Here is a 21820-nt window from a genome sequence, read left to right as displayed (position 1 = left end):
TGGTCTAGGTCCTTCTGTATCCTATCCCTCCCCTCCAGCGTATCTACCACTCCTCCCAGTTTAGTATCATCCGCAAATTTGCTGAGAGTGCAATCCACACCATCTTCCAGATCATTTATGAAGATATTGAATAAAACCGGCCCCAGGACCGACCCTTGGGGCACTCCACTTGATACCGGCTGCCAACTAGACATGGAGCCATTGATCACTACCCGTTGAGCCCGACAATTTAGCCAGCTTTCTACCCACCTTATAGTGCATTCATCCAGCCCATACTTCCTTAACTTGCTGACAAGAATACTATGGGAGACCGTGTCAAAAGCTTTGCTAAAGTCAAGAAACAATACATCCACTGCTTTCCCTTCATCCACAGAACCAGTAATCTCATCATAAAAGGCGATTAGATTAGTCAGGCATGACCTTCCCTTGGTGAATCCATGCTGGCTGTTCCTGATCACTTTCCTCTCATGCAAGTGCTTCAGGATTGATTCTTTGAGGACCTGCTCCATGATTTTTCCAGGGACTGAGGTGAGGCTGACTGGCCTGTAGTTCCCAGGATCTTCCTTCTTCCCTTTTTTAAAGATTGGCACTACATTAGCCTTTTTCCAGTCATCCGGGACTTCCCCGGTTCGCCACGAGTTTTCAAAGATAATGGCCAGTGGCTCTGCAATCACAGCCGCCAATTCCTTCAGCACTCTCGGATGCAACTCGTCCGGCCCCATGGACTTGTGCACGTCCAGCTTTTCTAAATAGTCCCTAACCGCCTCTATCTCCACAGAGGGCTGGCCATCTCTTCCGCATTTTGTGATGCCCAGCGCAGCAGTCTGGGAGCTGACCTTGTTAGTGAAAACAGAGGCAAAAAAAGCATTGAGTACATTAGCTTTTTCCACATCCTCTGTCACTAGGTTGCCTCCCTCATTCAGTAAGGGGCCCACACATTCCTTGGCTTTCTTCTTGTTGCCAACATACCTGAAGAAACCCTTCTTGTTACTCTTGACATCTCTGGCTAGCTGCAGCTCCAGGTGCGATTTGGCCCTCCTGATAACATTCCTACATGCCCGAGCAATATTTTTATACTCTTCCCTGGTCATATGTCCAACCTTCCACTTCTTGTAAGCTTCTTTTTTATGTTTAAGATCCGCTAGGATTTCACCATTAAGCCAAGTTGGTCGCCTGCCATATTTACTATTCTTTCGACTCATCGGGATGGTTTGTCCCTGTAACCTCAACAGGGATTCCTTGAAATACAGCCAGCTCTCCTGGACTCCTTTCCCCTTCAAGTTAGTCCCCCAGGGGATCCTGGCCATCCGTTCCCTGAGGGAGTCGAAGTCTGCTTTCCTGAAGTCCAGGGTCCGTATCCTGCTGCTTACCTTTGTTCCCTGCGTCAGGATCCTGAACTCAACCAACTCATGGTCACTGCCTCCCAGATTCCCATCCACTTTTGCTTCCCCCACTAATTCTACCCGGTTTGTGAGCAGCAGGTCAAGAAAAGCACCCCCCCTAGTTGGCTCCTCTAGCACTTGCGCCAGGAAATTGTCCCCTACGCTTTCCAAAAACTTCCTGGATTGTCTATGCACCGCTGTATTGCTCTCCCAGCAGATATCAGGAAAATTAAAGTCACCCATGAGAATCAGGGCATGCGATCTAGTAGCTTCCGTGAGCTGCCGGAAGAAAGCCTCATCCACCTCATCCCCCTGGTCCGGTGGTCTATAGCAGACTCCCACCACTACATCACTCTTGTTGCACACACTTCTAAACTTAATCCAGAGACACTCAGGTTTTTCTGCAGTTTCGTACCGGAGCTCTGAGCAGTCATACTGCTCCCTTACATACAGTGCTACTCCCCCACCTTTTCTGCCCTGCCTGTCCTTCCTGAACAGTTTATAACCATCCATGACAGTACTCCAGTCATATGAGTTATCCCACCAAGTCTCTGTTATTCCGATCACGTCATAGTTCCTTGACATCACCAGGACCTCCAGTTCTCCCTGCTTGTTTCCAAGGCTTTGTGCATTTGTATATAAGCACTTGAGATAACCTGTTGATCGCCCCTCATTGCCAGTATGAGGCAGGAGCCCTCCCCTCACAGACATTCCTGCCTGTGCTTCCTCCCGGTATCCCGCTTTCCCACTTACCTCAGGGCTTTGGTCTCCTTCCCCCGGTGAACCTAGTTTAAAGCCCTCCTCACTAGGTTAGCCAGCCTGCTGGCAAAGATGCTCTTCCCTCTCTTCGTAAGATGGAGCCCGTCTCTACCCAGCACTCCTCCTTCATGGAACACCATCCCATGGTCAAAGAAACCAAAGCCTTCTCTCCGACACCATCTGCGTAGCCATTCGTTGACTTCCACGATTCGACGCTCCCTACCTAGGCCTTTTCCTTCCACGGGGAGGATGGACGAGAACACCACTTGCGCCTCCAACTCCTTTATTCTTCTTCCTAGAGCCACATAGTCCGCAGTGATCCGCTCAAGGTCATTCTTGGCAGTATCATTGGTGCCCACGTGGAGAAGCAGGAAGGGGTAGCGATCCAAGGGCTTGATGAGTCTCGGCAGTCTCTCCGTCACATCACGAATCTTAGCCCCTGGCAAGCAGCAGACTTCTCGGTTTTCCCGGTCAGGGCGGCAGATAGATGACTCAGTCCCCCGGAGGAGAGAGTCCCCGACCACCACCACCCGCCTTCTCCTCTTGGGGGTGGTGGTCGTGGAACCCCCAACCTCAGGACAGCGCATCTCATGCCTTCCAACCAGCGGAGTCTCCTTCTGCTTTCTCGCCCCAGACATATCATCTGGTCCACTCTCCGCAACGATACCTGTGGAGAGAACCTGAAAGCGGTTAGTTACCTGTGTCTGTGTTACTGGAACCCGGACATTCCGCTTACCTCTTCTGGAGGTCACATGTTGCCAAGCTTCTTCACTGGTCTCTTGGCTCCTCTGTGCAACCTGCTCTATATCTGTAGAGCTTTGTGCCCCTAGAAGCCTATCCTGAGTTTCGTCCAGGAAATCCTCAGTTTCCCGTATGCAACGCAGGGTTGTTATCTGTTGCTCCAGACCTTCAATCTTCTCTTCCAATATGGAGACCAGCTTGCACTTTGTACAGACAAAGTCGCTTCTGTCCTGTGGAAGAAAGACAAACATGGCACATCCAGTGCAGGTCACAACAGCTGAACCCCCCCCTTCCATATCACCTTCCTACTATGAGCTTCCTCAGAGCAGTTTGCACGACGTAAGCCTCACTGGGCTCCCTCCAGGCGAACTCCCAGGCAAACTCCTGCTGTGTGCTGCTCTGCTGTCCCCGCTGCTCAGCTGGTTCTCCGCCGCTCAGCTGGTTCGCGAAGCTCTGGCTATTTTTAAACAGCCAGGCTTCCCTGTCGCAAACAAACAGACACCCTACTGCCCGCCCCCTGCAGGCTAGCAGCCAATCAGACACTCACTCAGGCTCTCACACTGCCCTTCCCGGTCCCTTCCCAAGTGCAAGCGACCGGCTCACACAACAATCCCCGTCACACTGTAGGCAGCAAGGAGCACATACCACAGCTGGTCCCACAGTAAACTCACTAGCTGGACATGGCTGCAAGACGTAATCTCATGCAGACTTTCCCTTCCAGAGCTGGATGAATGAGATGTATTTCTACGACCCGGAGATCTACCACCCGTCGCTCACTCACTCAGTGTTTGTGACGCTGGAAGGCACCGCCATGAAGCTCTCCTACCCCAAGAACAATGTCCCACGCCGAGCCGCCTTCGAAGAAGAAACCCTCGACGTGGCCTTTGTCAGCCATCGGTACTACAACATGAGCAATGCCCAGGTAGGGCTCCGCCAGAGGAGATAAAACAGTCCCCACAGAATAGCTGAAAGCATCTAGTTTAAAGTGAGCCAAGACAGGCGGCTGTAGCCTTGAATCTGAACTCGTCCTATTGGGGCTGGGTGGTACAGGCCTAATGCTGGACTTCATCCTGCCACATCATGGATGAGCTTTGGCCTTCAGTGAGAACATTTGGTAAGTCCTTCTCACCCCAGCTGGACCATTTTGGCCCTTGGGACTCTTCATAGCCAAGCCATTGCTCTTCCTTCACTTTGCCTCCATTAAAGAGAGTCCCCGTGGCTGGATGCACCATGTGATTATCTCCCCTGTCCCACCAGGCTACACGGCTTGGTGTCCCCGTGGCATAGTCTCCCTGCCTGACAGCATTTGTTGGTATTGCAGGTTTTTCTCTTCCCACCGGGCCTGGCCCGAAAAAGGATGTGGAACAAGAAATATCCCATCTGCATTCTGTTTCCAGACCAAGAGGACCAGAATTTCAGAAGCTCAAATGAGCATGACACGGACCTCCCAAGAGATGAAAGCCTGAAAATGACTCGGACACCAGGCCAGGACGTCCCCCTGAAGCCTCCAGGGGACCTCCGGGAAAGGACCCTCTACCTCTTTGGAAGAACAGGAAGGGACAAAGAAGAGTGGTTCCAACATCTTATGACAGCCTCCCAACGGGACTGTCACGAGGTGCAGAGTGCCAGCTGGGGCGAAGGCAAATTCGGTAAAACATTCAACCCATGGTGGCCTCTTTTGCATTTAGGCAAATACAGATAATCCAATGGAGGAGGTCACTTCTATAGCCATGGGCTTTATATCTGCTTGCTGTGGGCTAAATCCACCATGGGGGTAAACAGGTATAATCCCACTAAAGTCAAAGGAGTTGAGTCCAATTGTGCGAGCACTAAATCCGGAGAAAGACAGAGGGGGCTATCTGGTGGTAGATGGACCGATCAGCTTCAACCATGCCCCAGCCTAAAAGCATTTTCAGCAACTCTTTAGCAACAGATTTGCTGGCATTCTCCATGGCAGGTTTATTGGAAGGTACCAGGCTTTTAAAATCTCAATATTCATGGCAACCAGTAAAACTCTGAGTAAGAGTCCTTACATTGAGATAAATAACAACTAGCTTCAGACGCTGATTCAGCTCGGTGGGCTGCAATCCAGATTCGTTGTCCATGATGGCAAAGCTCGCTCAGCTCCAGAAACAACTATCCCCAACTGAGATGCAGCAAAGGGTGCTGAAAACAGCTGGATGTGCCAGCCAAGGCCTCACTCACCTGCAGAGATATGCAGAGTGCCCACAGTGTATTGCATCGGTGATTGGGACGGGGGCATGGTCTGGTGGCCTGAGCAACAGACTAGGAACCAGGAACTTCTGAATTCTAAACCTGGCTCCAACTCCTGTTGTGGCTTTGGGCGAGTCGCTGCACCAATCTGTGCCTCGGTTTCTCTGTCTGTGCAATGAAACTAATTATACCCCTTGCCCTTACAGGGGGGTTATGAGGATTAACTGGCTGAAGTGTGGCAAATGCTTTGAAGTTGAATAGAAAAATCTGATTATCACTGCTCAGGCATTCTGCATCTTCCTCCTGGGCAGGGAAAGACGCCTTCCTTTCCTAGATGCACAATTGTATCTCAGAGTGTGTCTAAGCTTTGGGGGTGGGGCGATTCCCAGCTTGAGGAGACATCTCTGCACTAGCTCTGATCAAGCTGGTGTGCTATACAGAGAGCGTAGCCATGGCGGTGAGAGGGGGCTAGCTGCCCTGAGTATGTACCCATCTGAGACGCTGACCCCTCCCGCTGCTCGCCCCGCCAAGCTTCACTCAGCTTACAGCACACGAGCGGGAGTCCGTCTCCTCCAGCCGGGAAAACCTCCCCCAGCTTGAAGTGTAGACCTACCCTCAGTGTTGATGGGTCTGTCCGTCCATCCGTCTGGCTTTGCGGTATGCCATTTGCTTGCCACGCTCCTTTCTCCACTCATCTCAGCTGAACGCAGCCAGAGCACTAGCTCCATTTGTTTCTGTTTCCCAGGTTTCGGTCCGAACCAGCTCTCCAGCCCTTCAGGAAAGGGCATCTGCAGCAGTGGCATCAGCTGGGGAAGCACAGAAGACGTCCCTTCGTTGTTCAGACCCAAGGATCTAGCTGGGACCCTCCGGGAGAAGATTCTTCTAGATTACAGCACTTACATGTCCCAGTTAGTCCAGCCAGAAACGGGCACCAGCCACCTCCAGAGCCCTTGTCACAGCGCCATGGGCAGCCCAACCCCCCAAGAGGTGAGTGGAGCTAACGGCATAGTCTGGCAAGAAATCCAGATGCTTAGAGAAACAGACACATGAATTCTCACAAAAGATTTTTCCATGCCCCTCAGATCACTTGATCCTTTCTAGGCCCTCTAGCCTGGAACTAGAATCTCCCAAGCTATCTGTGTCAATATGACATCCAACATATGGCCAAATTCCACAACCACTCGAGGACCTCTCCGCATTTGCACGTCCTGACAATGCTTTAAACAAAGGCAACATTTCTAAAGAACTAACAGGGGGTTAATAGAAATGGCTCTTACCCCGTAAATTCTTGGGGGATGTGTTCTCAAGAGCTGGGTAGATCAGTACCAGTGTTTCAGTTAATACCTGCTTTATAACTGGGACCACAGCATCATCTCAAAGACTCATAAAGTACCTGAAAAAGAATGAGTCATGTTATGGCAACTTAGTCACCAGAGACATTAATTTCTGCTAATTGTGAATCAATTATCATTCCAGACACTTCAGAATGTCCCTGTCTTATACATGTTACCCATTCCTCCATCACAGGCTGCATTCTTGGAAGGATATTTTTGACCCACTGAAAAATAAGGCAGAGCCTTCGGGTTCATTGACTTCAGGACAGTCTCTGTTGATCTATCACTCTCTTTTCCCATTAACTTCAAGCCTTGAGAGCAGTGCGGTCCTTTGATGGGACACATGGATTCTGTTAGCTTTTCCTTATTGGCTCAAGGGTTTCTTGGAATCCCATTTCATTGTCTCATGGTATTTTCTTCTCTGAGACTTTCAGCTATTAATAGGAAAGAAAGAATGAATGCAGATCCTGTCTCAGGTGTAAGCAGAAGGACGTGAGCAACAGCACATTCCCTGTCAGGGAAAACCATGTCTTTCATGTCTCTACAGAAACTGAAGAGCTGACCTATGTGAATATCTTGGACTCCTAGACGCTATGAGAATACAACTAATAAACAATGGCAATAATAGGTTGCAGAGTAGCAGCCGTGTTAGTCTGTATCCGCAAAAAGAACAGGAGGACTTGTGGCACCTTAGAGACTAACCAATTTATTTGAGCATAAGCTTTTGTGAGCTACAGCTCACTTCTGATGAATGCATCTGATGAAGTGAGCTGCAGCTCACGAAAGCTTAAGCTCAGATAAATTTGTTAGTCTCTAAGGTGCCACAAGTCCTCCTTTTCTAATAGCAATAATGAATCAGAGTCTGGGACCTGTCCCTTGACAGGCAAACCCCATAAGATTTGGCAGGGCTGTTCAGAGAAGCACCTGAAAGTCTCGATGCTTCTGTGAGCCTCTTTGGGTTGGAAGTGTAGTGAGATCACACCTTTCGGCCAGATTTCCAGTTTGGGTATTTGCCAGAAGCACCTGGGCCTTCAGTCTCAGAGTTTATTCAGCCCATGATCTCATTATTGTAAATGGGAAGCACCTGCAAGTTATCATCATCCTCACCATCCTTTTCCTTATACTGTGATTTAGAAAAGTGCGTGAATCTCATCTCCCTCCTCACTGTTTTATAGATGGGGAAACTGAGATACAGAGAGGCCAAGATGGGACTTGATTCCAAGCCTCTTCTCTGCCCACTCCCCTACTGTAACCACTAGACCACACTACATGCCTGAGCCTATAGTTATGTCCCTCTCACATGTACAGTATATTTAGTTACTACAGCTGGTTTCCTCATTGCTCTGTACCTTCCATGCTGCGGCCCTGGGGATCAGGTCTTTTGGGGATACGTTTTTATATATATATATATAGTCTTTTCTAAATATAGTATGTGAGTGTCAAGGATATTACTGTACACTAATTTGATCTGATACTTACATTACCCTTTGGCGTTTGTGGGTCTCATTCATTCTGTAGCATATACGTGGCCATTCTTATTTCTCGCTCGCTCGCTCTTTTTTAAGTTCCTCAGGGACATGAATGGCAGCAGTGAACTGTCCATGGCTTGGATGAATGCACTGGTTGGGCGAATCTTCTGGGACTTCCTGAGGGAGAAATATTGGATGGACCAAGTGTCAAACAAGATCCAGAAGAAGTTAAGCAAAATCAAGGTGAGACGCTATGGATCCTTGCTTTCCCTTGAAGAAGGACCTCATGGTGTTCCACCTGTCTCATTGGCTGGGGAATGGGACTTGAAGGGAAAGTCCAGGCTCTGGTATTTTTCAGAGCGTTGTGATGCATCCATCAAGTTGCCTTTAGGACCATATGGACCAAGTCCTTCATGGAAGTCAGTGGAGTTCTGCCACTGACTTTGATGGGAACAGGATTTGGCAGTCAAGTTATACATGCAGTCAAGCCTGACATATGGACCAAAGACTTAACTGATGCTCTGTGAACTGGTGATTCATGTGCCCAGCTTTCTCAAATCTTTCACTGGTGGGAAAACTTACAACCCAGGTTCATCATTAAAGTTAAAGGGTTTATTAGGGAAGGAGGAACTCATTTTTGGACTCTTTTAAAATCAAGATTGGATGCTTTTCTCAAAGACACACGCTAGCTCACATCAATTCAGGGCAGTGCTACGCAGAAGGTCAGACAAGATGATCCCAGTGGCCCCTTATGGCTTTATAGTCTATGAATTAACAGCGCAGTTGGGAAGCACTTATTCAAACTCAGCCTGGGACAGCAGTGACGGAGAGCCCTTTGCTGCTGGCTCTGGTTGCCTTTGGGCACAAGCTGATCAGTTCTTAGTGGGACAGGCATCCATACCACAAAAGCCTTTAGCACAATGGGCTGCTTTGCTGGCCTCCTTGCTGAGAGAGCCAAGGATAAATTGGGCTATAGAGAAGGTAATCTCCTCTCCCCCCCATCCCCCAGAGGGCCTCCCTCCACGGCAGGGACAAAGCATGTTGGGAAATGTGCCCATCTGAAACCAGTTAGAAAGGGTTTCAAGTAGATTGGTTTTGGGAGGGGCCTCATACTGGACCTTCCATGAGCACTCCAGTGCTTGGAGATGCTTATGCTCCACCCATTAAGCCAGCAAGGATGGAGCAGGGAGCCCTTAGTAGACAAGCAGCATGTATTAGCTGGGGTACAAGTTCAGACATTCTGGGGAGCCCTTCTCTTAAAGGCTTCTCTACTCTGCCCTCCCCCAGGTCTGTTCTTCACTGGATTATGAGTTGTCCAGTTTTAATGACATTTTTAATTAAAAATTTAACCCCAGGGATCCAGCAAGTCTATTCCTGTGAGACAGAGGTGGCTTTAAAATAATAATTTAAAAAAAAAGCTAGATTGGAGCACAGTTTGTGTGGAGAATTGTTTGGGACGCAGAAAAATGTAACAGTTACAACACCTACAGAAACCAACTGTTATCAAAAACAATCCTGCATTGGGCTTTGGGGGATGGACCCAGTAGATCTTACCCAGCTCTCATTTTTACAGCTGGAATAATGCTCATCCTACTTTGACCGCTTTGTCGAGGCCAGAGCCTCTTTAAACAGCCCAGTAGCCTCGTTTCTGATTTCTGATTAATGATAAGCAGCTTCCCTTCTGCATCTGCTTGGAAGGAGATTGGGTTTAATCGGTCTTGTTTGTTCTCACTCCAACCTAGCTCCCGTACTTTATGAATGAGCTCACACTCACCGAGCTGGACATGGGGACATCCATCCCCCTCGTTCTCAGTGCCTCCAGTCCGATCATCGATAACCGAGGTAAGGGTCCCAACAGCATCCCCCACACCCACCCATTCAGTGCATTCGCACCAGGCCTTAGCCCCATCACGTTGCATTAACGTAGGAACTGGGTTCAAGACTTTTTTTTTTTTAAAACATGTTTTGGGAAGATTAAAGCACCCCCGTGAAAACTGACCAGGCTTTGTGCCCATCGGCCACGGACAAAGATCATTTTAGAGCAACAAGTCTGTAGAAGTCACTTGGTGGCAACTCTTTGAGACGAGCTTGGTTTCACCACAGTGATGGCCCTGCCTGCCTCATCCAAAGACCATTCAATCAATGGGAGCTTTACCTTGACTTCCGTGAGCTTTGGATCTGGCCCTATGGCATTGCTAATGCACCCACAACCAGATTATCCTACAGTTCAGTATTCCACGGAGACTGACCTCTGCTGTCACTCCTAGGAGGGATCCCTCCGGGTCAGGGCGGTGACACGTTGATGGGGCTGTAAGGGAAAAGCTTGCACTGTTGCTGCCCAGGGCTTCCCTGTGCTCTGGCCTCTGATCTCCAGCACTGTCGATCCAGAACCTTCCTCCATCATTAATTGACTGACAAAAGAAAACCCAAAGTGGGCATTCGAACCAAACTGAGACAGCTACAAATGGGGGCCACTCTGAACTGGAGGGGTATAACTGGGGGTGCTATACACTAGGAACCCGCCCCCCCCTGGACAGTGAGAGCCCCTCGCCATGATGGAAAACGGGGCAAGTAAAACACACCCAAAACCAACCCCCTGCATTTGGCCCCTTCCCTGCGGGGGCCATTGCAGTGGGAGGATGGGGAAGGGCAGTTGTCAACGCTGCTAGGTGTCATCCCAGGGCAGCCCTGGGGGAATGGCAAGTTGGCAGCCTCCTAGGGGAAAGGAAGAAGCATGTCAAGTGGCAGAAGAGTCCAGGACTCTAGAGTCCAGGACTCTAGGGACAGGGAAAGAGAAGGCTTGGAGTAGAGGAGGGAGCATGGGGAGGGGCCGGGTGTGAAGAAAGACAGGCAGGGCGCGGGAATTAAACCAGATTAACCCTTCGGGCACCACAGCCAGTGCTTCCACGCCCACACCCACTTTGGTCCATTTGGAGAGTCACGTGGCACCCAGCCTGAGGGTAGCAGAGGGGTTAGCCACTCGCAGTGAAGCACCACTTGGAACAAGGTCTTATGGGAAGGTCACAAACCCTTCCCCCAAATGGGGAGCATTTGGGGCAGATGCCGCTGGATCCCCTAGACAGTGGCGCCTGTCTTTCTCTGTCCCAGGCATCCCACAACCCAGCTGTGGCAGCATGTTAACCCTCCCATGTCTCCAGTCATCCCCCTCTCAGAAAGGTCATCCCCCCTAGGAGCTCATTCAATGGGAGATGCTGGATTAATATTTCATCCCCACACACAGTTTGCCAGGGACTCCTCCTCGTGGAGCAATCAAGCGAGTGTTTATCCCCCTCTCCCTCACGCACGTCCCCTCGCATCCCTCCAGATCTCCCACCAGCGCCTCAGTCTCCATTCCAGCTGTGCAGTCTCCGATAAAGCAGGGGAGAGCACGCAGGGGCTCAAAACATTCACGGCCCAGCTCTCTCTCAGCCCGCTTGGGAATGCGCGATCCGCCACCCACACTCCCAGTGTAAAGGGGACAGAGGAGGGGGAAATAAAGGGGCCATGCTGAGCCTTCAAACAAAGCCATCTTCCTGTTGCCAGCGGCCGACCCGGCACAGTAATAATTGCTCTGTGCAGCCAGAAGCCAGTGCAGTGCAGTGGAGTCCTTGCTCTGGGCGGCACAAGAACCTGCTGCGTTTCCCAATGTGTGGAACAGGGATCCTGCATTATTAATGCCGGGATAAAGGCCTCAACCGGGATTGGGTTCCCACAAAGCTAGAGGTTATATGTGCTCGTGCACACACAGAAACACGCACGCACTCATGCAGAAGGTGGGAGAAAGCAATTGTTTTCACCCCCATTTCACAGGTGGGGCCCAGAGAGATTCAGTGACTCACCCCAGGAGACAGTGGCTAAGCTAGGAATTGAACCCAGCACCTCCTGCCTCTCAGCCTAGGGCTTTGCCGCCAGAGCAGCCTTCCTCTATGATGGAAGAAGCAAGGAAGCTGCTACCAGGCCAGGGTGGTTGATTGAACGGGGTAAATTCCACAGATTCCAGTGGTTCGAGACTCTGTGTCACCCGTTCGCATCCAGAGTCGTGACTAAAGGCTGTTATCCTCCGGTGGCTCTTCAGGGGCCTGCGTGAGAGAGGTCAGTGACCGGAGCCCAGTTCCCACAGGGGAACTCAGCAGAGCAGTCAAGGGACATAATGAGTCACGAACCAGGAGGCAGGCACGACGGGGCTGAGGGAGGGAAGGCTGGATAGATAGATGCTGAGCTTCCCTCTCCTCCCAAAAGGTGGTCCAGCCCGGTCAGAAATAAGGAGTGAGTCAGTGTGGGGACACCGGTACTGCCTATGCGATACCAGCTCTCAAATCAGGCTTTGTAGCAGGCACCTAGCATCCTCCCAGACACCACAGATTCATGGGACCATGCGTCACCTGCATCCTGTCCTCTCTGCAGGGCTTTGGGTGGACGTCGAAGTCATCTACAACGGCTCCCTACAGATGACACTGGAGACGAAGATGAACTTGTGCAAGCTGGGGAAAGAGGCATCGGCGGAGGAGAGTGGGCAGACGGCTGCTGGTGGGGAAGGGTAAGGTCACTAAAGCATTACTGGGCCCTTCACTCCTGCGACATCAGGGTGGGAGAAACCCTGGTCCAACCATTCCTCCAGGAGAAGGTAGTCGGTTCTGTAGCCGTGCTCGGTAGGAGCATTGAGTCTGGACGTGAGTATGAAGCCTTTGTGTATTAATTCAAGGCATCCAGGACGCTGCATTGTTCTGTCTCTACACTGAACAGAAAGGGCTTTATAATTCAGTGAGGTCTGCAAAATCATGGGTCTGAAGGGCACCTCACAGGGCTCTGCGGGCGGCATAGCTGCACATCAACAGCCCGCCTCCCTGCCGGGTGACACAGGCCAAATGGATTTAACTCTGTGCTTTAATCAGAAGGAACCTGGTCAGTCTTGATCTGAAGCAGCATCTTAGAAGAGCTTGACTGTTGCAGAGCAATGGGACAAGGTGTCTGATAGTGGAGGCCGTCCAGAGTCACATATCATCCAGCTGGGGCAGAAGAAATAAGTCGAATGAAAATAAATCAACTCCATTTGGAGGGTTTTATCAGGCCATCTGTGCTGAATATTGCCATTTGTCTGAGCAGGATGGAGACAGCTGGGAAGTTAGTTCTAGGAAAGAGTCATTAATAAAATAAAAAGATAAGAAGCACTTGCTTGTGGCTTGTTTGTCATGACCAGCTTGTGCTCCGAGTTAGCTGACAGCCACATTCCGGACTTGTACTAATCTCTAATCATTTTATTGGTGATCAAAACAAAAATCTTCCCCCTCCCCACGTGCCACTTTGGTTTTTTTTTTAAATCAGGACAAAACGTTCTGTCTGGAGCTGTGAATGTTCTCATGGCCTGGTATTATTCCCACCCTGCCCCTGGGCACAGAGCCCCTGGCCTCATTCTCCATTTACCTGGGCCCTGTTGAAAGCACAGATGGGCTGGAAAGTTAAACCTTTCTTAACATGACCAGCTTTAGGCGAGGAGAGGGGACAGCCCAGAAGTGGATGAATTCTAAGTTACTCCAGATAACGTAAAGAGCAGGGGAAAGACAAGCATAGGAGGAACGAGGCTGTTGCTCCATTCTGCGTCCTGCTCTTCAAAAAGAAGTCTGCTTCACTGGGTCAGGGGGACAAATGTCATAGAATCATAGGACTGGAAGGGACCTCAAGAGGTCATCTAGTCCAGTCCCCTGCACTCATGGCAGGACTAAGTATTATCTAAACCATCCCTGACAGGTGTTTGTCCAACCTACTCTTAAAAATCCCCAATGATGGAGATTCCACAACCTCCCTGGGCAATTTATTCCAGTGCCTAACCACCCTGACAGTTACTAAGTTTCTCCTAATGTCCAACCTAAACCTCCCTTGGTGCAATTTAAGCCCATTGCTTCTTGTCCTAGCCTCAGAGATTAAGAAGAACATTTTTTCCTCTCTCTTCCTTGTGACAACCTTTTATGTACTTGATAACTGTTATCATGTCCCCCCTCAGTCTTCTCTTCTCTGGCCTCTCCCTCTTGGGTTCAAATGCAACTCAAGGTTGCTAGTGCTCTTCTTACCATCTGGAAGTATATGAAATAAGATGGTGGTTCTTGGTCTAGCTCCTGGTGGACTTGTGTTCACAATGAAGCCAGCTGAGAAGCCAAGGGCTGGTTAAGCTCAGGAACTGGATCTGCTGTAGCCCACTTACATGGTCTTGTCTCTGAGACAATGGAATGGAGGAAACTTGCACTAGCCTGGCCTTTTGCTGTACTTTACCAGCCGTGAACAAGGCTGTCAACTGCTTGTAATGATAGTGCAATGAATCCTACTAATCACATGCACATGGCCCATCCTTCTCCGAGCGTGTTGCAAACCTTCACCTATTCATCAGAGAGTGATCTGCTGGGATGTAGTTAGCACTATTGGAAGAGTCTGTTGTTGAAATACTTGTACAAATTGCTGGCCCCTCATTGGCTTATTTACAAGTTACGGGACTGGGTTTTCTCCTGCCTTTTGGAGAAACTGCCTGTGTTGTTACTTAGCACATGTCTAGCTGACTCAGGAATGACCGGGGCTCATGCCACTTACTGTCAATTAGCAGCTGATGTCTGATGAGGCCAGATTGTCACCCCTGATCCTGGAGCACTCCGCTTTGTTCGGCCGTACATTTGCTGACAGATCATTAGTTGCTCTGATTTTTTAATGGAGCCATTCCGGGCCAGAATGTGAGCTGGGGCTCGGGGCTCGGCCTGCCACTCGAGCACCTGCTTCTGCTATGGAGACACTGTGGTGTGCATGGCTCGCCTAGAGAATTATCCACCTGACTCCCCACTCCCTCTGCCTGCTAGGGAGAACTGCAGCGAGAGGTGCATTGATCAGGACAAACATCCTCTCATTCGGCCCCAGGATGCAAGATAGCGACTCCCTGAGCAAGTTAAAGGGAGGCCTGGCCTTACTAAGTGTGGCTGCTATGCTGCGAGCCCTCCACACCACTGAGTCCATAACCAGTGAGGTTATGGACTCCAGTGGTACCCAGTACCCAGTGGTCCAGGTTATGGACTCCAGTGGTACCCAGTACCCAGGATCCAGTACCCAGCATCCTTCAGCAGCAGGCCCTGTGCTTGCCCTTGCTTTTACATTTCCTAGGAGGAAAGGAACCAGTGAATTCTTGCTCATCTTGTAAATAATAGATGTAAATGTCATAGACCAGGACCCCCTTGTGCTAAGGCCCGGCAGCTGATTGGCTTTGCACAGGCAGGAGGTGGCCAGGGGCTGCGTTTTAAGGATCCAGGGGTAGCATTTGACTTTAAGGCCGGTCACTCCTGCTTTGTTGCAGCTTTTGCAGGTGGGGATACTGGAAAGCGGTACATCCCAGCAGGGCGTGCACATCCCCATAGTGCTTTATGGAGATAAATCGCAAATAGCACAAGGAGAGAGATTCAGAGGTTCTGTCTCTCGCGAGATACAGCAAAGGTGAGAAGACCAGGCCAAATTCAGCCCTGGCTCAGCTCCCACAGTGAAATTCCTGGATGTGCACCCGCTTACACTGGGGCTCAGCTAGGCCTCATACGTTTTCACCTGTGATTTGAAAGGGGATGGAGAGTGATGAGGAGCCAGAGGGATCCAGGGAGGCTGTTCCACTTGGCAGGTGCTGCAGAGGAGAAGGCTCTTGCACCAGCCGCAGGGAGGGGAGTGACAGAAGAGAGACCGAGGCTGGATGAATGGAGAAAACACGTTAGGGGAATGGAGAGAAAGCAGCTCGATGAAAGCTTTAACGTCACGCTCAGCGGTGCATTAAATCTTTCTGCAACTGGAGCCAAAGCTCTTTGCTTCACTGAATTTCTGATACCTCAGAACCAAGATGACTCTACGTGGCTTGGATTACAACACGTGCATTCCCCCTACCACTCCAAATCCCTCACCTCGCAGAACCGCTCTGCCCTGGCAAGGAGATGGGATCGATCTGACACAGGAAAGGTAGCGACAAGCCTCCTTAATTAGCCGCATTTTAACAATGTGCTCCGGAAGGGAGTGGCCTTCCCTTTGCCTCCCCCAGTACTGCTCTAGGGGGGACACTAGGCTGGCAGGCTGCATTCCCCCTGCAAACTCCTCCCCAGCCTGACACTGCATGTAAGTCAGTGTCACCAGGCATTTCTTCTTAAAGAGGAGTTAAAGCCGAGATCCCTTGGTAAAGGACTTAAATAGAGAACAATGCTGCCTGCAGGGAAAGGGGTGAGTGTTACATTGAACTTCACAGCTCGGGGGCAGCAGGGTGGGTATTGATCATGCCCCAACTATCAGCACAAGCCGTGCAATAAGAGAGATCAAGGCACGATGCCAGGATGATCCGTTTGGCCTCAGCTGGGGTCACCATCTACTGGCAAACCCAGCGAGCACCTTGAAGAACTCCTGTGAGATCAACCCAGCTGGGGCAGCCTGCATGGGAGATGGCTCTGGAGTCCCCAAGCCAGCCAGCTGCCCAGACTCTCCTGCATTTAGAAAGCACAGGGAAGAGTTTCAGACCCCCTTTAATGGGACCTGGCTGGGCATCCATCTCCAAACTCTCACCCCTAATAGCAGCTTGGAAAGTCCCACCTTCTGCTTCAAGCTCCAGGGACCTGTCAAGTCCCACTAACCCCCCTCACCTTAGAAACTGACTCAGAAGAGCCCATTGTAGCAGGTTCTTACCTCTCCTCTGTCAGACATGGCCATTGCCTCAGTTTCCCCTCTCCCTCTTGCTCTTAGTTTAATATAATCCTACAGCTAAATTAAACTCCTCCCATGCTGGGGTAAGGAGAGTCCAAATGAAGTCTCCCCCAGTCTGCCTGGGTCACCAGACCACCCTGTTCCAGTCACTCCCTGCTCTGTCTCGCAGGAATCTGCAGGAAAACCAACAGACAAATCAGATCCAAAGAAAGAACACACACTCCCCACCCAATCTCCCCTGCAGGCCAGTGTCCAAATCCCAAGTTGCTCCCCCACTTTCTCCAGGATTCCTGCCAGTCTACAGGGAACGATAAGACCTCTCTCTCTGTTTCCCTTTGCAGAGAAGCCTGCAAGCCCTCCAAGATATTTCTTTCTACAGAGAAATCCACGCACGCACACACCCCACCCCCCACATACCTGCAAACCTTGCTATGTCCTGCTCTCTTCTCTGTCCTAGGGGGGAAGAGTCAGACATCTGCTTATATCCTGTTTCCTCCTCCCAGCATGCTTGGCTAGAATGACCTACAATTCCCCATGGTCCTGGGAACTGTAGGTCCCACCACGCCTTGGGTCTGGGTTCAAAATGATAACAGGCTGTCCCGGGCCTGTAGCCTTTAAAGGGCCAGGCCACCCTGCTGCATCCATGTTCATCCTAGTATAACAAACAGACGTGACCCTGCTGTGTGTCCCTGCCACCAGCACCTCTTCCCAAGCACCTGGCCCATGCTGCAGAGCTAGAGGGAAGACGCCCGGGCCATGAGGCTGCACTAGCTTCCGTGCCATTAGCCCCAAAAGCCTTTGCTGCTGGCATCTGTCCGTCTGACACCAGAGAGAGCGCCGGCATGTTGGGGGCTAACACAAAGAGCCGTGGGTAAAGGCTTGGCTGGCGGTCAGGGCCCGTGCAGCCTGCGGGTACCACAGCACAAGGACCCCCCACTGGGACTCACCTCCTCCCTCTCTGCTTGCAGGGCGAAGCCTCGGGTGATCCTGCTGGCAGACAGCGATGCAGAGTCCTCCAGCGCCGGCTCCTCCGACGAGGAAGACGTCCTTGCAGCAGAGCCTTCTGGAGCCCTGGGAGAGAGGATCGTCCCCCCTCCTGCTGAAGGGTAAATAATTACTAATAAAATAATAATAATCCCTAATCCAGCTATAGCACTTTCCCTCAGTAGATCTCAAGGCACTTTAAAAAGGAGGTCACGTTCATCGTTCCCATTTCACAGATGGGGAAACTGAGGCACAGAGTGGGTAAGTGACTTGCCCAAGACCCCCCAATGAAGCCATGGCAGAGTCAGGACCCCGGTTTCCCGCATCCCAGTCAAACAACCCCCTCTCAGAAGAGGGGCTCCTCAGCTAGCCCTGCCTGTGGGGAGCCATTCGGGATCACAGCCCCTAGACACCCCACAATGAGCACGGGACTGCTGGCTGGCTAGATCATTGAGTCCGACACCCTGCAAAAGCACGTTATTGTCTCTTAAGATTTCCCTAATAGCTTCATCAGGAAGGAGAAGAGTCGTAGGAGCGTGTGAGGCTCACACCTCCAGCACCTCCTGCTGGATGGATTTCCATGGCCTGGGAGCCAAGGAGAAGGGTGGCCTGTTCCTGCTGGAGGAATGTCGCGGAGTCACAGACTGCGGGGATGGGGGGGTTGACAGGGAGCGAGAGGTGCCCCCAGGATGAATGGGGTGGGGACCAAGTGAGGTGAGGCCCCAGCTTAGCTCCTGCCTTGGAGCAGCCCCCTTTTGCAGGCTGACGCTGACTCCCCTCTTCCCCCTGCTTAGCCATGGGGGCGGCAACAGCACTAGCCGCAAGATCCTGCGCTTCGTGGATAAGATCGCCAAGTCCAAGTACTTCCAGAAGGCCGCTGAAAACGAGTTCATCAAGAAGAAGATCGAGGAGGTGTCCAACACGCCGCTGCTGCTGACTGTGGAGGTCCAGGAGCTGGCCGGGACCCTGGCTGTGAACATTCCTCCACCCCCGACAGACCGAATCTGGTAGGAGCGTCCTTGTGTCCCACCACGCGGTGATTTGCCGCGTAGCCCGGCTTCTACTTCCCAGAGCTTAGTGGAACATGGTCAGGGAGTTTCGGCCTGAAATTTAGGATTAGGGAACTCAACATGGGCAGAAATATTCTCCCAAAACAAGGACTAGATTGCTCGGGGGATTGGGCCAGCCATGTCACACTTTTCCCATCTAGGTCATGGATCCAAATCCAGCACCAGGTAGTGCTAGTGACCAAAATCTCTTGCAGTCTGATGGTTGTTCAGTGGGTCTCAGCCCACATCCTAATGGACAAGTGTCTCAAACTGGCCTTTTCACTGGCAATGTCAGCAGATGCCAACAGCTGTATAGGCCACAGAGACTGTGCTCCCCAGGCCACGTGTGCAGGGGCACAAGGAGTTTGTGATGGTCTCTGCTTCCTTCCTTCCCCCTCCAGGTACAGCTTCCGAATCCCTCCCCAGCTGGAGCTGAAAGTCCACCCGAAGTTGGGCGAGCGGGAAGTCACCTTCATCCATGTCACGGAATGGATTGAGAGAAAGCTGCAGCATGAATTCCAGGTACCTACTCCCAGAGCACTGGGAGAGAAATGATGAGTGCACTGGGGATGGATCAGAACCAAGGATGGGACAACTGGGACCTAAACAATGTAAAGATGGGCCTGCAAACTCTGGGGCCAGATGTTGCAAACCTCAAGTTTTGGGCAGTGTTTAGATCCAGGGTTTTGATTCATTTAAAGAAGGAGATAGAGTTTGGGCATCTCCAAATTCAGTGGTGTTCGGGCCCAAGTTTTGGTTCAGGCCAATCTGGAGAGAACCAAAACCGAACTGGACTCGGGCCTCTTTGGAAAGTTGAGAAACATGATTTAAACTTTTTAGAGGTTTGATTCAAACCAATGAAGTGCTCCAGGAGCAGCTGCTCTCATAGGATTCCCCACCCAGCTAAAACCAGAAGGCACTGGTGAGACAGCCTTGGCTCCTGAGCCGACCAGCTGATTCTCATCCCAAAGAGATTCAGCCAAGTTCAGCTCCTAGAGGCATCTCCAAGAGTTTGAAGGTGCTACATGCTTTAAGTTATTCTCTCTTTTGTGTCCCTTGTTAGACCTGTTATCTATCTACCTTTTATTCTTAGGCTTCTGGTCAGAGACCATTGGCAAGTCCTAGGTGGAAAGATCTGCTGCAAGTTCCCAAAGCCCCCTGCACCAGCGTGATCTGCTAGGATTTTAGTGTCTTCTTAACCAGCTAGGAAGGGCAGAGGGTTTAAGAACTCCTTGTGGCCAGTTTCCTGAGCAGTACGCAACCCTGACTCTAAGAATGGCCAACCACAGCAAGGAAAAGCCACGTCTTCTTGTCTTGCCAGATCTATGGTCATGTACATCTGCTGCCATGGGAAACAGGACCTACTGATCCGAAAACAGGCTTCTGCCCAGTGAGCTGAAGGAGATGCTCCATTGGGTTACAGCTCTTATTGATCTTTAGCCACTAGGCAGGGGGAAAAAGCCCTTCTAAACCGGGGAGGGCTGCGTCCAGCAAGTAGAACTGCACATATGCATTAACCACTCCATTCCACCTCTGCTGATCATAAGCTGGATCCCAGGTTCTAAGCCGCAGTGGGACAGTAGCAACAGGTACCAATCAGCCCTTTAGAGATCCCAGCTTTGTCCCTCTGAAGGTTTTTTTAATGCCATGGTTTTAATTTTGTCCAATTTCCCTTTTTCAGAAAATTTTAGTGATGCCAAACATGGATGATCTCATCATTCCCATCATGCACTCCGGCTTGGAACCCCAGCCCTCCATGGAGGGGCCGTTCAAGGACCTTCCAGCGGATAGCCAGAAGCGGCTCTGAAGAGTGACCCACTGGCTGGGTCAAGACACTTGGCAGAACTCTGGAGGATTTGCTGAGATGCCCAGCTAACCTGGGCCAGGCCACTGGTCGCCACACAGGAGCCAAGATGCTGATCTGAAGTCTCCGAGTTCATCTCTCCATCTTGTCTTCAGCATCCCCCAGCTCAGCAAAGGAGCCTTTTCTTCAAATATGATGCAGAACATTAAGGACAGAAACATACACCCCCAGGGGAGGAGCAAGTTGGAGTCACCCAAGCATACAAAACTCCAGGTGGCTCATCCATCACCACCAGGTTCCTCTGGATTAATACAACTCCCTTGTGGCCAGATGGGCATTTTCTGTGCCAGCCGGGGCAGGAACTTGCTCAGCACTGTCTGCTTTACAAAGGGGGGTGCAAGAAACCCGGGGTGGGAGGGGGTTGCCTGAAGTCCAAGGAGTGTTAATCAGACGTTGCGATCAGAAATGGCCCAAGCTTATTGCATCAGCACTGGACACCCTTTAAATGGGCAGCCGGGTCTGCCAGGAAAACTGCAGGCAGGAAATGAACTGAAACACAGACGAAACACCCATAACCCTCATTGCCCCTACAAGTGTTTTATTGTACTCTGAGTCTCACCACCACCCAGAAGGCTGAATGGAATTGTGGGTATCCCTACGGCATCCACACAGATTGGACACATAACAGTGAGGTTACCTGGCTCTGACAGCCCCAGCCCTGGGGAAGGGAGGACCATGTGCCCATCAGCCTGGGGTAGAGCACATAGGAGGTACAGGCAGGGATGCAGAACCCTGCTCCTGGCCAGCCAATGGCTGTCGCAGGGGTTTAGTTGAAGGGGGAGACTGGGGAAAGCAGCCATTGATGGTAACCAGGCAGTACGGGTGCAGGGAGGGGCTGAAATAGTCACATGTCAAAATCCACTGAGTTTTTCAGCAGGCGAAGTTGGGGCAGAGGGTAGGGATGCGGGGGTGAACCTCCCAATACCTAAGGGGGGGGGGAGCGCTCAGTACGTGAGGGAAGGGAGTGGAGGGGAAGTCCTATGAGCCCCAGAGAGAGAGAGAGCGGTTTGTAGACAAAAAGGGAGGCAGCATTGTCAGCTGCCCGGGTCCAGCCCTTCCTCAGCTAATGCCCTTCACCCAGGCAGTGCACCCTGTGCCGGGGAACGCAGGAGGCCGTGGGAATGCCTGGGCACGAGGCCCTGTGCAGGTCAGGGCTCGTGGCAGCACCTCTAATGGGTCAAAAGCAGGGGAGGAGACAGCAACAGCCCTCTTCTCCCACCCCTGGCCTGGGGGAGCCCCAAAATGGAGGGCTGGAGCGAGCCAGCCGGCAGAGGAGGCGGGGATCGGGAAGCCGGTGGAGCAGAGGTCAGAGGGGGATCGAGTGGTGTCT

General features: G+C 51.3%; 1 protein-coding gene across 1 annotated transcript in view; it reads left to right on the top strand.

The window, feature by feature from the left end:
• The window catches only part of LOC140918085 (testis-expressed protein 2), a 40696-nt gene extending 19317 nt beyond the window's left edge, over positions 1 to 21379 (top strand). The window contains exons 3-12 of the mRNA XM_073361731.2: positions 3604 to 3804; positions 4204 to 4531; positions 5842 to 6083; positions 7996 to 8142; positions 9642 to 9741; positions 12304 to 12436; positions 17562 to 17699; positions 18372 to 18584; positions 19028 to 19148; positions 20308 to 21379. Coding sequence (XP_073217832.1) covers positions 3604 to 3804; positions 4204 to 4531; positions 5842 to 6083; positions 7996 to 8142; positions 9642 to 9741; positions 12304 to 12436; positions 17562 to 17699; positions 18372 to 18584; positions 19028 to 19148; positions 20308 to 20433 — 1749 coding nt within the window. The 3' untranslated portion in view covers positions 20434 to 21379. The remainder of the gene's footprint in view (positions 1 to 3603; positions 3805 to 4203; positions 4532 to 5841; positions 6084 to 7995; positions 8143 to 9641; positions 9742 to 12303; positions 12437 to 17561; positions 17700 to 18371; positions 18585 to 19027; positions 19149 to 20307) is intronic.
• Positions 21380 to 21820: the final 441 nt, after the last annotated feature.

Source organism: Lepidochelys kempii, chromosome 10, assembly GCF_965140285.1.
Source record: "Lepidochelys kempii isolate rLepKem1 chromosome 10, rLepKem1.hap1, whole genome shotgun sequence".
Lineage (NCBI taxonomy): Eukaryota > Metazoa > Chordata > Testudines > Cheloniidae > Lepidochelys > Lepidochelys kempii.
The sequence above is the reverse complement of the archived record's forward strand: the minus strand, read 5'-3'. Positions and strand labels throughout refer to the sequence as shown.